Consider the following 17593-nt stretch of genomic DNA (forward strand, 5'->3'; position numbering starts at 1 on the left):
TCAATGTTTTTCGAAAACTGATTGCATGCAAATCAAGGCTATTATTTTACATATTTAGCACCTTTACCGGAAACATTTTTATAGTGCGTGCAGGTGCAAAAGAACGACCAACTGATCCTAAGGGGATAGATGTGATTGAACTATGAAACAGTCCAAGAAATAAAATCACTTAGTAATATCTTCAAGACCGAACAGTAAAATAATTTAGGTAAATTGACAGTTGAGAAGCAATAGACATAAGTACAACATAAGTTTTATTTTTAAGTACGACATGGAATGATGCAACAACAAATTCATCATAGAATACCACCATAATAAATAACAATCCGAATATTTGTGTAGGATACAATTTCTGGAGTGTGGACTAGAAACACTCCTGTTGCAAAACTTGTGTGGTCATCTATCATACAAGCAATCACCCTTTGAATTACACACCACAATTTTACGTAATTAAAACTTTCACAAATGAATTCTTTTTTAACCTTGCCCAAAAAAATGTATATTAACATGTTGCTTTGCTTTGAACTGTTCACAAATATTCTGAGACCTTAAAAAGTGTTTATCTAATGCTAACAACTTGATCACAAAAGAAATTTGCATAAACATGCCACTCATGACAATAACATTAACATTTCATGTGCATGCTTCATCATTTTACATTAGCCTGTTTAGGTGGATTCAAATATCACACGCACAACAAAAAAAATTTATGCAAATTATTTCTATTTTAAAAATAACATTAAATCGAACAATTTCCTTTTTGGTTCAGTATGTAATACCTTAATGAAATGCTCTTTAGCTTGTATGCTATATATAATTAATTTATATTATAATTATGTTTCTTAGTAACCCCTATGATGAAAATGAATCTTATGGCTAATATAAACAAAAAGAAAACACACAACTTAAAATGCAACACATAACATACAAAATAAAACAAAACTACAGCTTTGCAAACACATCAAACGAGTAACATTTGCACTAAACAGACCTACTGTATTGCACTTCTGTATATTAAATGAATGGACCATCATCAGAGAGTACAGTAACAGTTTCTAACGAGCCCTGCTCTGTGAAAAAGGGGTGTAATGCATTTGCGTGATGTCGTCCCAGATTAGCCTGTGCAGTCCGCACAGACTAATCAGGGACGGCACTTTCCGCTTTTCTGATATTTTCTGTTTAGAGAAAGTCTCTTCTTAGCAAATATCCAGTATAGGCGGAAAGTGTTGTCCCTGATTAGCCTGTGCAATCTGCACAGGCTAAACTTGGACGACACTTTAGGCATATGCATTGACCCCCTTTTCATAGAGCACAGCACAAATATATGAGTCATGCCAATTCAGATTGGCCAAACAATGCATGTGCTTAAAGAAATAAACATGCTTAATGGATGCTGACAAACAGTTTGCAAGAAAGACTTGCAGTCTGTTATCAAAGATTTTGCTTGATTTCTTCAGTCTACACTGTTCAACCTAATTGAAAGGGCACAAGATCATTGAAAGTATTACACTGGCCATTTTTGACAGAGTGAGAACAATACCAGATATTTTGACAACCCGCTTGAGTACAGACTTTACTAAAATTAACAAAAAAGAGGGTAATAATGGCCATTAAGCGTTCAAATAAATTCAAGCTACAATAATTGTTTAAGACTTGACCTAGTTTTTTAACACACTTGACCCATATTTAAACATGGCCTTGTTATTGCGGAGATAAACAATCTAATCATTTTATAACCTGGTGATCTAGTTTTAAATGGCATATGACCCAGATTCAAACTTGGGGTGGTTAATTTTAAGATTTTCATAAAGATTGTATGAAATTGTGGCCTCTGGTGTTGTAACATGTTGATGACATACAATGCAATACGCAGGGCAAAGACTGATCAAATTTTTCCACCATGCGCACTTCCTTTGCAGGTGAGCAAAACATAAAATAGCTCAATGTAGAACTAATTGACCAAACGGTAAGATCATTTGCATACACATAAAGCAGACATGAACACCCTGATAATTATCTAAGAATTTTGATAAATGGTAAAATAATGAAAATATTAAAGTTTAAACTGCAAATGTAGATCAATTAAGTTTTATATCATATTTCATATGAAATTCCATAAATTTGTTAAACTAATATAGTGTAGTAATAGAATTCAAGGTCAGACTGTGTGTCCTTTCCAATTCAATCTGTCATTTAGAGTATATTAGACCAGCACTGATAATATCTTACTTGTTGTTCAAATCACTTCCATTCAACTTGAAACATGTAATTTTGTAAATATGTTTGTCTTATAGACCAGGAAAGAAAATATATAACATATTACTATTATAAGATAATACATAGATACATGGATTTCATGACAATTTATAAAATTATGCCTCTAATCTTTTAAAATTGAAGATTACACTGAATGGGAGGGTACTGTTGCATCACTTCTGTATACATGCACAGGATTTCTTAGAAGAGTAGTGGTGTACAGAGTGTACACATCCAAGCACAGAAACCTCATTGCTTTTGCAAAACAAGGAATGTACCAAAAATTACAGAAGAGACGGCCATAACAATATGCTCCATCCTAATAAGGATTATGCAAAATTAACAAAGGGCAATAACTTCAGAATTATTAAGTGCAGAGTTACTGTCCTTTTGCAGTTCACTTCTGAGATCTAACCATGAACCATGTCTATACACCAATTAAATTTAATGTCAATAGCATTAATGTTTTTGAAGATTTGAAAGAAACGTCAAAATTGTTTAAAGACAGATCGGGTGATTATAATAGGACACATGCCAATAAATTACAAGGCCCTTAATAAACTAATAATCATAATATTATAAAAGAAACAGCTTGTTTCACAACCTATATGATAATGGGTCAAAGAAAGATTCTCAATTAAAACACACTTAATATCTCATGCAAAAGTGGTAATTGTAATTCTACAGAGAAAAAAATGCTACATTAAATGTACATGTATATTGAGCACATAAATATAAACAGAACAAAAATTTAAACAAATGAAAGTATGATTATCACACATAAAAGTTTCAGTTGGGTTAGGATATGGTAAGCCCGGAAAGCAATTATTGCACAAAGGCTATGATAAAGAAAATGTGTCAAAATTGACACATCAGCAGTGCAGTAACTGAAACATAACGCGGAAATGTTATCTGTTAAGGATACTTAACTATTATTTCCTACATAAAATTCTCACTGCTATGACTTCATTTCCCTAGAGATAGATATTATACACCAACAATCTAATGGAACATAAATATATAAAAATTAATACATTAAATTTATTGCTACCACAGTATACAGGCATGAATTACAAACCAACAAACATTCATGTCCCTCAATGTTGAACTGGTACATTAACGTATATCATGTTCAATATTTAATTTAAAGTACACAAGTAATTGAACAAATGTTTAACAAAAGTTTAAAAATATACACCACAATATGATACAGTAATAAACAATTGGAAACATATTAAAATTTCAATTTACAGACCTGGTAATATTATCAATGTTTATTGCAAGTTCATTTCACCTTTGATTTTACTTGGGAACTTTAATAGTATTTTAAAAATAACAGATGTTTCAACTGACATTTCAGAATAAAATGTTTTCGGGAACTTCCGGGATATTCCTTGCATGCAATATTCCTGTCAAAATATGTAGGGGGTCTACCTACGCATTTTTACAGAACAAGACATAAACTCATGTGAGGATGGGAAAGCTATTGCCAATAATGGAAATAAAAAAGCTATTAAAAACACAGATGTAATTCTGTCGGCAGTCAATCAGGTAAAATGTATATGTTCATTTATTCACTAAATTACACCAAATTATATAAATAACAATCAACTTCTAAAACAACAATTTGAGACCAAAAAATAACTCCCGCATAAAAGACATTAGATTAATGCATCGACTCCTGTTGCGAAAGACCTTTTCAAATATTGACAATTGTTTTACAGAAATTCTAGAAGCAAGCTCTATTCTTTAAAGAGTAGATACTGATTTATATTTCCAAACCCCAATTAAAAATGTAACTAGTGCATAATATAAGAAAACTGGAAACAATCAGAAATAAAAACACAAAAATGGTAATTTAAACTAAATGAATACAACAAAAAACTAACAAGATGTTGATTAATGAAGTATTTTGTTCCCAGAGCTCATCTCTAATGTTATGTATTAAAGCTGAATTGCGGCTTTACACAAATTCTTTCTAGTATATGGGCCTTGCTTTGTGAAAATGGGGTTTAATGCAGGTGTGTAAAGTGTAATCCCAGATTAGCCTGTGCAGTTCCGCTTTTATGATATTTTTTGTTTAAAGAAAGTCTCTTCTTAACAAAAATCCATTTCAATCTGAAAGTGTTGTCACTGATTAGCCTATGCGGACTGCACAGTCTAATCTGGGACGACACTTTACGCACATGCATTAAACCCTCTTTTTACAGAGCTTGTTCCATATGTAAGTGTTGGATACACTTTCAAGAACTGTTGTAAGTCCCTGTGGAGGTGGCTGATCATAAAAACGCATCTGGATTGGCTGTCGGGTCCCTCTGATGTCTGTAACGGAAAGCCAGCCACACTCCCATGATCTGTAGAAGAGAAATGAAAGACATGAAAATACTTATGATGCCCAGTAAATTTCATAAGCTTTATAATGGGAAAATGTAGTTTAATGCATGTGCTTTAAGTTTTGTCCCAGAATAGCCTGTGCAGTCTACACAGGCTTATCAGGGATGACACTTTCCAATTTTATTGTTGTTTTTGTTTAAAGGCAGACTGCACAGGCTAAACTGGGTATAAACTGTACTCACGTGAATTAAGCCACCTTTTCCAGGAGTGAGGCTTGTATTCTTAATAATTCTTAATCAAAATGAGCTGATTGGCCAAGTTAGACCACTTTCTGAGTTGCTTTAAGCCGGTTCTCAGACCATATGTTACATTACTAGTTAAGAATGAACCAGTGTGTGGCATGCTTGCCAAGATGGCCCTTAAAGCGCTCTCACTTGAGTCCATGGATACAAATTGCTGAAGACATGGTCAGGTGATCTAGTTTTGACCAAACTTGACCCTTCATATGGTCAAGATAATCATCCTCACCAAGTTTCATCAAGACTGAGTCTTAATGTGGCCCTAAAATGGTAACAATTGTTTTACAAATTGACCTGCTGTCCTAGTTTTTAGATGCATCTACCCGAGATTCAAACTTGGCCTAGATATTGTCCAGATAACAATTTAATCAAGTTTCTTTAAGCTTGAGACATACATGTTGCCCTAAGAGTAGTAACAAGGTTTGTCTAAGATTTGACCTGGTGACCATTGTTTTATGAACGTGACCCATTATCAAATACATCCATCAACATACAAGTATATAAATGTATATGTTATGACTGAGACTGGAAAATGCCAATAGACTTACTGGCTGAGAGTGCAACTGCTATATGCTACCTTTTTGAAAACAGCATAAAAAGTGGGCTAGCGCTTATCCTGTTGGAACAGGCTTCAATTTTTCTAGAAGGGCCTGGACCAAGAAAGGTGCTTATTTTGGCCACTATGATCAATAATACACAGCAACAACTGACATTTTGTTGTTTGATGATAGTAGTAAATAAGTAACAATGTTAATATGTTAGAAAAAAACATCCATATTTTACATTTAAGTATATATATCTTGCAATATTTTCCCTACAGCATTATTATTGTCACATGCTTTACTTAGCCTTCTGTGAGTGTGTTATTTATCATTAAAATGTTAACTATTTTAATTATTTGAACATTAGATAAAGTAAAATGAGAAATTCATCATGTTGGCATGCATATCAGCATTTATAAATCAAGCAAAAAAAAAGAAAACTGGGAACCCTTTTCATGCAACAAAATATCAATAAAACAATCCTTACATTTGTAACTAAAAATTGGAAATTGTGTATCTTCAAACAAGGCCATATGCAATATACAGAGCACCTATTATTGTTCTTTAATGTTTTAAGATGAATCAACTATGGATTACGTGCGCTAAGGATTGTCACTATGGAAAAGTGTGTGCAACAGGGTTTTAAACCCTTTAAACTCATGGTTGCATGTATATGTAAGGTCATATTATACCATAGATCTTTGTTGAACATGCATGTACCCCCCCCCAACAATCAACAGCTCCCAAAACTCCTTTTTTAATTGCATGCCACTTTGACCTTTTTCTTTGATGCCAAAATCAACATGGCTTTTCTTTCCTCAAACTACCCAGAATACTAATTTATACTATCTTCCTAAATTAAAGATTTTGAAGTTACTGTGTGGACTGTACGTTTACAGGTTACAACCCCAGTTAGCTTGACCTTTGATCTCTTGACCTTTACGTGACTAGGCGTCATACATCCCCTCAAGTAACCAGAATGTCTATATGAATTATCATAGGTGAAAGTTATATCAATATATTTCCAAAAGAGACTCGTATTACAATCCCCTGTGTTACCAAATCAATAGGCGTCTTCCTTTCTTGTCAAGTGTCCAGTATATCACTGTACATGATAATTGAATAAAGCATTTTCTTAATATCAAGCAGTAATAAATGTTCTAGGGAGAAACAGACCATTCATTCAATCCAAGATAGGTACAGAGCAATTTACTGCCGTAAATTGTCACATTGGCATCTTAAGTAATCTTATGCGATTTTCAATTATCACATAACTATTAACTATTCAAGTTTACAAATGGATTATGTATTAGAATGTTGAAGATATGCAACTTTTGTTTTCATAAAAAAAAAAGATTTTGAAATTGACACTTTGTAACATAATTTAATTGTCATCAATTGTAATTGTTAATTATTATTATAATGTAGCTTATTTTAAAACACAATTACATAATAACATGTGTGTATTGACATGTGAATTATTGTAAAAATTGCCTGCATGTTATAATGTACCTGAACAAAGCCAAACAGGTATTGTAGTCAATAATGAACACACTTTTATGAATATTCCAGTATGTTTTAATGCATGGCTTTTGTGTATGGAAACAGCTGCTGCATTAGTAATAAACAACCAATACTATCACAGTTGTATGGCTATTGGATTATTCATACAGGACAGTTGGTTTACAGTGTCCAGCAAACCATGGCCGGAAATCTGTTACGGAGTCAAAGAAATCTGTTACGGAGTAAAACAAATCTGTTACCGAGTCGAATGTGACAAATAAGTTAAGTTGTTTTGCTCATGAAAATGTGCATGTAAATGAATATTAAAAATGTGTTACTGCACAATGTGGACATGTTTGCGTGTTCAATATACAATTTATATTTATCTGGTGAAGAGTAGATCTTACAGAGTATGACACAAATATTTAATAATCAATTTTTGCTATGGTAAACATGTAGTATTTATTAATGAGTCAATTATTTTCTGGAACATGTATTTGAATTTTGAGCCAGGGAAAACAGTTTAAAGTATAACAAGAAATTTTCTTAAATACACAAACCAGGGCAAATCCATATGTCCGAACCTCAAAAGAGGGAGGAACAACAAAAACTTATCTATAGAGTCCATAAATTGGCAACACAATCCGGGTACCGTAGCCAGCTTTTTATGAAACAATTATGTTACATACAGTTAAAGCTAAATAATATAATTAGTTACTTATCATCCCAACCCCCATTGTCCAGTAACAGTAATATTTGTTACAAAACATTCAACACAACATTATAATTATATACCATCTGAAACAAAAGAAAACAGTAACTACTGATGACAACAGGAACAACAAAAAACATGCAAAATGTACAAGAAAAATACACAATAACTATATAAACCAACACCTGGACAATGGAATACAACCTACAAAACAATGTAAGGAGCTAGAGAAATGAGCTTGGGTTAGCACGTGGATCTTTCTGGTTACGATAACGGACAGTAACCCACACTCCAATAATCTGAAACAGGTCAACTTTTCATGTTGGGTCATTGAATGTAACTGAGCCATGCTCTGAGAAAACTGGACTTAATGCTTTAACTTTAAATGTCGTTCCAGATTAGCCTGTGCAGACTGCACAAGCTTATCAGGGTTCAACACTTTTCTTTCATGACATTTAATGTTTTAAGGCAGTATCTTCTTAACAAAAATCCATTCTATGCAGAAAGTGTCTTCCCTGATAAGCCTGTGCGGACTGGGCAAGCAAATTTGGGATGAAACGTTATGCACAGGAAATAAGCCCTGTTTTCCCAAAGTAGGGCTCAAATGAGAGCAAATTTGAGTCTTGTTCTGAGAAAACTGGGCTTAATGCATGTGCGTAAAATGTCATCTCAGATTAGCCTGTGCGGACTGCACTTTCCGCCTAAACTTGATTTTCTGTAAGGAGGGACTTTCTTGAAACTAAAAATACCATAAAAGCGGAAAGTGTCATCCCTGATTAGCCTTGCAGACACTGAGACGACACTTTATGCACATGCATTAAGCCTAGTTTTCTCAAAAAGCGGCTTATATTATTGATGAAATGACAAGGTCAGACTGTAACAAAACCTTATACCTTACAGATAAAACCACAAAGGAGGAATTTTTGCGTGAATCTTTTAACTGCTCTAATAAGGCCAGACACAGTGTGAAGTTCCCCAAACATGTATTCAGAATGTCTGGAAACACTTAAAGCAAAATTATGTGTCACCAAGTAAAGAATTGAAGTTGCAACAAATCACAAATGTACATTATATTCAGAAACAACACTATATGGCAACACAATGAATAAAAGTAAAGAAATTAGTCGCGTGAAAGGCTGAAAATTATTATCTGCAATGAAAGATATAAAACAACAAAAACATTAAATTTTCATCTATTTTTTAGTGACATATATGACAAAACACACATGAACTTTAAATCCTTTGGAAGAATACATAAAAACGTCAAAGCATGCTGTTAATCATTTATCAATATTCTAAAGGTCAGTTTAAATCAATAAACCATTCCAGTTAATTGTTTAGTAAATAAAAAACATTAAACAAGTATTAGTGGTAAGCTATGAGTGAGCAAAGTTAATTCACCAGTAATTACTGATATTTGTAAATAAGTTCCATTGAAACCAAGTGCCACTGAACAGCAGTGGATTCTTGTCAGTATTCATCATGCAGAGAGAAGCCTGCCACTAATTTCAGAATTCACATAATGAAACAAGAGCTGTGTTTGTGAAACACAATGCCCCCTATTGCACCACTTTGAAGCCATATATTTGACCTTTGACCTTGAAGGATGACCTTGACCTTTCACCAATCAAAATGTGCAGCTCCATGAGATACACATTCATGCCAACTATCAAGTTGCTATCTTCAATATTGCAAAAGTAATGACCAAGGTTAAAGTTTTGAGACAAAATGACAGAAAAAATGGCAGACAGACAGGCCAAAAACAATATACCCCCAATCATTCGATCGGGGGGCATAAAAATAATATTTTACTTTATTTTAAATCTTCAATAAAAATCATTAAATGAATCAACACTCAACTATGCTATAACATCATTCTATAAAGCAAAGATTAAAGATCAGTCATTGTCTTAAAACAAGAGGGCCATCAGGCCCTAAGGCGCTCACCTGAGAGCCAAAGAAACTAGACTATTCTGAAGAAATGCAAGCTGACCTAGTGACCTAGTTTTTGAGCTCACATGACGCAGTTTCAATCTCTGCCTATTTTTCATTGGGACAATTGTTCTGACCAAGTTTCATGAAGATTGGCCAATAAATGTGGCTAATATAGCGTCAACAAGTTTTCACTATAACCATATAAGGACAACTGACCGCCTCCCCCCCCCCAGCAGCCATGTTTTTCAACGAACAAGAACCATTTTTTGACTCAGCCGAGCTTTTGTTAGAACAAATGTTCTGATCAAGTTTCATAAAGATTGGATAATAAATGTGACTTCTAGAGTGTTAACAAGGTTTTACTACATAGCAATATAAGGAAAAATGCCACGCCCCCTTGCAGCCATGTTTTTTAACGGATCTCAACCATTTTGGAACTCAGCCCAGATATCATTAGTACAAATATTCTGACCAAGTTTCATGAGCATTGGACAAAAAATGTGATTTCTAGAGTGTTAACAAGGTTTTACCATAGCCATATAGGGAAAACTGCCCCGCCCGCTGGCGTTAATGTTTTTCAACAGACCAGAACAATTTTCGAATTCATCCAAGATATCATAAGAACAAATGTTCTGACTAAGTTTAATGAAGATTGGACAATAAATGTGACTTCTAGTTTGTTAACAAGGTAACAAGGTTTTACTATAGCCACATAAGGAAAACTGCTCCGCCCCCTGGCAGCCATGTTTTTCAACAGACCAGAAGCATTTTCGAACTCATCCGAGATATCCTTAGATCAAATGTTTTGACTAAGTTTCAAGAAGATTGGACAATTAATGTGACTTCTAGAGTGTTAACAAGGTTTTACTATGCAGTAAAGCCATATAAGGAAAACTGCCCCGCCCCCTAGCGGCCATGTTTTTCATTCAACTGGAACCATATTCGAACTTGTCCAATATATCATTGGGACAAATGTTCTGACAAAGTTTCATGAAGATTGGACCTAAAATGTGACTTCTAGAGTGTTAACAAGGTTTTACTATAGCCATATAAGGAAAACTGCCACGCCCCCTGGCGGCCATGTTATTCAACCAACCGGAACCATTTTTGAACTCGTCCAGGATATTATTGGGACACATGTTCTGACCAAGTTTCATGAAGATTGGACTACAAATGTGAATTCTAGAGATTTAACAAGGTTTTACTATAGCCATATAAGGAAAACTGCCACGCCCCCTGGCAGCCATGTTTTTCAACCAACCGGAACCATTTTCGAACTCGTCCAAGATATTATTGAGACACATGTTCTAACCAAGTTTCATGAAGATTGGACAATAAATGTGACCTTTAGAGTGTTAACAAGGTAAATGTTGACGATGCACGACGGACAAAAGGCGATCACAATAGATAAATAAAATAAATAAAATAAAAACTATTTCATATGCAGCTTTAACAAGTTATAGATTTTTATAAAATGATATCCCACAGAGAAATAGATGAATGACCACATACAGACTTACACAGTGTTCTCCAAAAACACATAGCTGTCAATTTCACCGGTTACATTCAATCTAGACGACACCTACTTTTTCCCAAAATATTAATTGAACTGTCACAAAAACACCCATTTATTGCATGGTCGCCGGCTTCTTTGAAAATATAACTGGCTACTCAAATTTTTCTGGAGAAAACTGATAACTTACTACAACAAAGTAAATTTTTCAGTGCCTACCTCAGAAAAGCTGAAAAACAGTCCAAGTCCTCCAGACCAGGAGAAAGCTTTGTGGATATTTGGATTGAGCTTCTCGAAGCATGTCTTACATGGACAGGTATCCCCTACACAGCAGCCATCACCGGCTCCAGTACAGCATGGCAGCTGCAAGGGATGTACACGTGAACACAGGGATACATAAGCCTTGTTCTGGGAAAACTGGGCCTTATGCATGTGCCTTAAGTGTTAAGCCAGTTCACACATTATTTTTAGTTTTTAGGACGTCACTTCCTAGCAAAAATATATGTTTTAATATATTCAAAAGTGTCGTCCCTGATTAGCCTGTGCAGACTGCACAGGCTAATCTGGAAGTACGCTTAAGCCACAATGCATTTTCTGCCATAATAGAAATAGCTATTTGTCCAAAACTGAATTAGCAATTGAAGCAGCCTTGCATGAAATCTTGTATGACACCAAGAAAATATTAAAAGCATTTGTAATGGAGAATCAGAGCAAGTCTGACTCAGTTTGATGAGCTTGTGATTTTGTTCAATCACTGTATTTACGTATATTATTACTACACAAGTATACCTGAAATCGTTTTAAAATAATTGAACAGCATTGTACGGAAACTCAACTTTAGACTGTGCCAATCAAACAATTTATTTCATATCTGTGAAAAAGCAGTAATAATACAAGCATCAACCTGAACTGTTTTTCCGCAATTTATTTATAATTAGAGTTGAAAAAGACCATCACAGAACAAAACCTTTCACAGAATCCCAATTTTTTCTTTGAAAGCAACTCATTTAAACAACAAATGCTTAACTTATTATTGTTAATTAATATAAATGAGGATAGCTCTGGTAAAATGGGGTTAAATGCATTTGGTGAATTGTCGTCCCAGATTAGGCTGTGCAGTCCGCACAAGCTAATCAGGGACGACACTTTCCGCCTAAAGTGGAGTTATGCTAACAAGATACTTCCTTAAAAGTGGAAAGTGTCGTCCCCAGGGTGGCACTTGACACACATGCCTTAAGCCCCAGTTTCCAGAGAGCACAGCTCATATGGTTTACTAAAGTCCATTCAGTAGTTCCTACCTTACTACATGACGGGTGGCCAAGCGGCGCTGAACTGTTCAGCTTCCAATCCTCAAAGCCACAGCAATCCAGCTGGATCTGCAGGCTGTCTCTGGTGCTGTTGTGGGAGGACTGCCAGGCCTTACGAACCAGGTCAATCTCCTGGTCCTTGTTCACAGCCAGACAAACTACCCCAAGGGAAAATTGCACCAGGAAGAGGAGGAATAACACTATCATGTACTGGCATATTGTCAAGGAATAGTATTTCTCATAATAATTATTTTCAATTTCAATTAATATGCATAATCAAAGAAAAAACCCTTCTATTATCATATTGCTCGATAAACATAAAAGACTGTGTGGAAATTCAGTGATACAGAGGTGTCAATTGTCCCAAATTTGAAATCCAGAAAATTAAGCCAGGATTCTGAGGCCATGATCCACAATGGGGATAAAGGGCAGAGCCCCATTCCTCTGACCCTAGCTAGCTTATTGTTCTTTTTTATAGACTATCTAATTGCAATTTCTGGTGAATTCAATGCAAAATATTATTAAACAGATCATCCGTAACACTGCATGTGTATTTGTCATTGTATAAAAATGTAACAAAGAACATTGAAAATAAATTTAAATGGATGAAAAATACAGTATCTAAAAACAAAAACATATTGAGATTTTTGCACATGATATAAAATGTGCATATGGTTTTACTGCAGAAAATGAAAACCAGTAACTTAGCAAATAGGCAATCAATATATAATTTGGTTAACATAATATCGTTTTACAATATGACATTGCTGTGCTTTACTTTGCTAATAAATAATTTACATTTTTAAGATGGCAACATTTCGTATAAATTTAAGATTTTGGGGGCAGGAAAGAGGTTTTGTCCATGCCAGCAGCATACCAATCAGTCATTAATAAATAAAAGACTGGGCAAAATAGGTCCCGAGCTAAAATTTCGGGATGCCAAAAAATAAATTTTGGTTCTCAAATGATCGCGCACTCAAAAGAATTTGTTCCTACGCAACCCATCCCTTAAAACACGATGTGTTTGTGAACGATATGCCCCCCCCCCCCATATATTTGACCTTTGACCTTGAAGGATGACCTTGACCTTTCACCACTCAAAATGTGCAGCTCCATAAGATACACATGCATGCCAAATATCAAGTTGCTATCTTCAATATTGCAAAAGTTATGGCCAATGTTCAAGTTTGACGCAAACCAACAAACAGACAGGGCAAAAACAATACTGGGGGACATAAAAACTCATCGGATTTACACCGATTTCAAAATTGTCCATGGACAGCTCAAATCTGGATTTCCAGAATAACCTTGACAATTGATACCCCTGTTATACATAAATGTTGATTTTTTATGCACATGCTGTCTTCACAAAACAAGAGAATATAATTTATGGCGATTTTTAAGAATTATTATGCCATTATTATTTATGGCCATTTTGACCTTTGAACTCTTGAATTCTTTCGCATGACACGCCGTCCAATTACTGTGAACAAAGTTAATGTACAGAGTCATTTTAAAATCTCACAATTAATGACATAGTCATGGCCTGGACAAGCTCATTTATGGCCATTTTTCACTTTTGAACTCCAAGTGTGACCTTGACCTTGGAGATATTGATGTAATTCTTTTGAATGACACATTGTCCAACGATTGTGAACAAATGTACCAAGTAATTTTAAAATCTCACAATGAATGACATATTTATGGCCTGGACAAGCTCATTTATGGCCATTTTTGACCTTTGAACTCAAAGTGTGACCTTGACCTTGGAGATAAGGACGTAATTCTTACGTGCGACACACCGGCCAATGATGGTGAACAAATGTGCCAAATGATTTTAAAATCTCACAATGAACAACATACTTATGGCCTGGACAAGCTCATGTATGGCCATTTTTAACCTTTGAACTTAAAGTGTGACTTTCACCTTGGAGATATCAACGTAATTCTTTCGCGGGACACACAGTCCAATGATGGTGAACAAATTTGCCAAATGATTTTAAAATCTCACAATGAACGACATAGTTATTGCCCCGACAAGGTTATTTATGGCCATTTTTGATCTTTGAACACAAAGTGTGACCTTGTTCTTGGAGATAAGGACGTAATTCTTTCGTGCGACACACCGTCCCATGATGGTGAACAAATTTGCCAAATGATTTTAAAATCTCACAATAAATGATAAAGTTATGGCCCGGAAAAGCATTTGACCCTTGAACTCCAAATGTGACCTTGACCTTGGAGATATTGACATACTTTTTACAGACAACACACTGTCCCATGATGGTGATCAAATGTACCAAGTTATTTTAAATCTAATGACAAGAGCACCGCCTTGCGGGTGCAGACCGCTCATCTATTTTCTTTTTTAAGGTGAAGGGACCCTCATTTTCAATCACAAAGGAGGGAGGGGTGGAGTGAAGAGGGGTGCATTGCGTGGGGGTGTGGACATTTATTACATTATGTTCCAAAAATGCAAAAACAAGGAAAAAAAAAATTCGGGGGATGGGGGGGTGGGGGGGGTGGGGGTGGGGATTCTTGGGTGCGATGGTTGGAGGGTATTTCAAACATAAAATAATAAAAATAAATATTTGTGTTTTTTAACAGTTAAAAAAAAAAAATTTGGGGGGGGGGGTGAGGTGGGGGGTATAGTGTGAGGGTGTGGTGGTAATTTGTAAGATGATCTTAAAAAAAAAAAAAAAATTAGGGGGGGGATTCAGGTGGGGGGTGGGGGGAGGGGGGGTGGGGGGATTCTTGGGTGCGATGGTTGGACGGTATTTCAAACATAAAATAATCAAAATAAATAGTTTTGTTTTTTAACCGTTAAAAAAAAATTTGGGGAGGTGGTGGGGTAGGGGGGGGGGGGGTATAGTGTGAGGGTGTGGTGGTCAGATGATCTTAAAAAAAAAAAAAAAAAAATAGGAGGGGGGGGGGGGGGGGGGGTTGGCACGGGCGATGGTTTGGGTGGAGTCTATTGTGGTATGTCAGGTAAGAGTAGTTTTGTCAAAGTATCTATCAAATCTAATCATAAATAAAGAAGTTATGGCAATTTTAGCAAAATTAAATAATTTGACCTTGAGAGTCAAGGTCATTCAAAGGTCAAGGTAAAATTCAACTTGCCAGGTACAGTAACCTCATGATATCATGAAAGTATTTGAAGATTGAAAGCAATAGCCTTGATACTTAAGAAGTAAAGTGGATCAAAACACAAAATTTAAATATATATTCAAAGTTACTAAGTCAAAAAAGGGCCATAATTCCGTAAAATGACATCCAGAGTTATGCAACTTGTCCTTTTACTGTACCCTTATGACAGTTTGCGAGTGTTCCAAGTATGAAAGCAATATCTATGATACTTTAGGGGTAAAGTGGACCAAAACACAAAACTTAACCAAACTTTCAATTTTCTAAGTATAAAGGGCCCATAATTCCGTTCAAATGCCAGTCAGAGTTACATAACTTTGCCTGCACAGTCCCCTTACGATAGTTAATAAGTGTTGCAAGTATGAAAGCAATAGCTTTGATACTGTAGGAATAAAATGGACCTAAACACAAAACTAAACCAAAATTTTCAATTTTCTAAGATAAAAGGGCACATAATTCTGTCAAAATGCATGCCAGAGTTATCTAACTTTGCCTGCCCAGTCCCCTCATGATATTTAGTAAGTGTACCAAGTTTGAATGCAATAGCATTGATACTTTCTGAAAAGAGTGGACCTAAACGCAAAACTTAACCAAAATTTTCAATTTTCTAAGTATAAAAAGGGGACATAATTCAGTCAAAATGCATGCCAGAGTTATCTAACTTTGCCTGCCCAGTCCCCTCATGATAGTAAGTAAGTGTACCAAGTTTGAATGCAATAGCATTGATACTTTCTGAGAAAAGTGGATCTAAACGCAAAACTTAACCGGACGCCAACGCCGACACCGACGCCAAGGTGATGACAATAGCTCATTTTTTTTTTTCAAAAAATAGATGAGCTAATAAATGACATAGTTATGGTCCGGATAAACTTTTGGTTTAAAACACACTAAGTGACCCCGTCACCTAGTTTTTAATCCGGCATGACCCATATTCAAACTTGACCTATACATCATCAAGATACAACTTGTGACCAAGTTTGGTGATGATCGGATGAAATTTCGGGACAGACCGACAGACCGCCCGACTGACCGACTGACAAAGTGACTCCTATATAGCCCCCCATTACCAATGGTAATGGGGGTATAATGAGCTTGAAACCATATATTTGGTTACTGCAAAGTATCACATTTACTTTATACAAAATCATATTTATTCATATAAACTAATGAGCTTGAAACCATATATTTGGTTACTGCAAAGTTTACTTTACCGAACTACATTCTACCCTCATTAATTTTTTTTAAGATACAAAGAACAGCAGAACTTGATGATGCTTGCAGGCCCCTATTAGACCGGCAAGGGAGATCAACAGCAAGAGAATTCCACAGCCAATCACCCCACCCACAATACTCAGGTTGACAATCACAGCTGCTGCTTTGGCATAGGCTCCTACTCCTATAAGGATGAAGGACACAACCTGAAATGAAAGACAGATTGTGTGCACAATGATAATTTTTACTCACATAATGTAGCTACAATGAAATTAAGAATGAAATTAACAAAACACTTGTTAACATTTTGTCATTGATTTTTTTCCTTCTTTGGACAGGTCCGGTAAACGGATCTGTTCCCAATGACATACGGACCCGTTCCCAAAATGAACCGGACCCGTCCCTATTTCCGAAAAAATACAAAAAATCCCAATCAAAATCGAGTAAACGATCCCCAAAAACGTCAACTTAAAGTATTTGGGGACAGTTTTAACTTGCGGCCGATTTGACTTCTCAATCATTGACTGGTTTAAACATTTAATGTTACCTTCGTACATTAAATACGTGTATGCTATCACTCTCTTACACTGCGGTTCATTGTTGAGGCACGAAAGACAACTCTGTTAGGAGAATGGTATGTTATTGCAAAATATAAACCAGTCCGAATTTTTTTACGCTTCTGCAAATATTTGCCATGAGTCACAATATAAAATATTACAGAAAGAAATGAAAGCCTAGTGAAGCCCAAAGCAAATTGTTAAGCGATTTTGGCTTCGTAAAAAGTTCATCAGTCTGCACAGACAAACAAAACAGACTCAGACAAGGCACACTTAGGC

General features: G+C 35.4%; 1 protein-coding gene across 3 annotated transcripts in view; it reads right to left on the reverse strand.

The window, feature by feature from the left end:
• Window positions 1-237: 237 nt before the first annotated feature.
• LOC127867821 (tetraspanin-31-like) overlaps window positions 238-17593 on the reverse strand; it is a 31586-nt gene continuing 14230 nt past the window's right edge. The window contains exons 2-6 of one of the 3 annotated variants that reach the window (XM_052409297.1): window positions 16796-16963; window positions 12393-12611; window positions 11314-11457; window positions 7855-7945; window positions 238-4610 (exon numbers count right to left, since the gene is read on the reverse strand). In XM_052409297.1, coding sequence (XP_052265257.1) covers window positions 7871-7945; window positions 11314-11457; window positions 12393-12611; window positions 16796-16963 — 606 coding nt within the window. In that variant the 3' untranslated portion in view covers window positions 238-4610; window positions 7855-7870. Of the gene's footprint in view, window positions 4611-7850; window positions 7946-11313; window positions 11458-12392; window positions 12612-16795; window positions 16964-17593 lie in introns of all 3 variants that reach the window. The other 2 variants (XM_052409298.1, XM_052409296.1) reach the window with 2 other exon arrangements.

The sequence above is a fragment of the Dreissena polymorpha genome, chromosome 2 (assembly GCF_020536995.1).
Source record: "Dreissena polymorpha isolate Duluth1 chromosome 2, UMN_Dpol_1.0, whole genome shotgun sequence".
NCBI lineage: Eukaryota > Metazoa > Mollusca > Bivalvia > Myida > Dreissenidae > Dreissena > Dreissena polymorpha.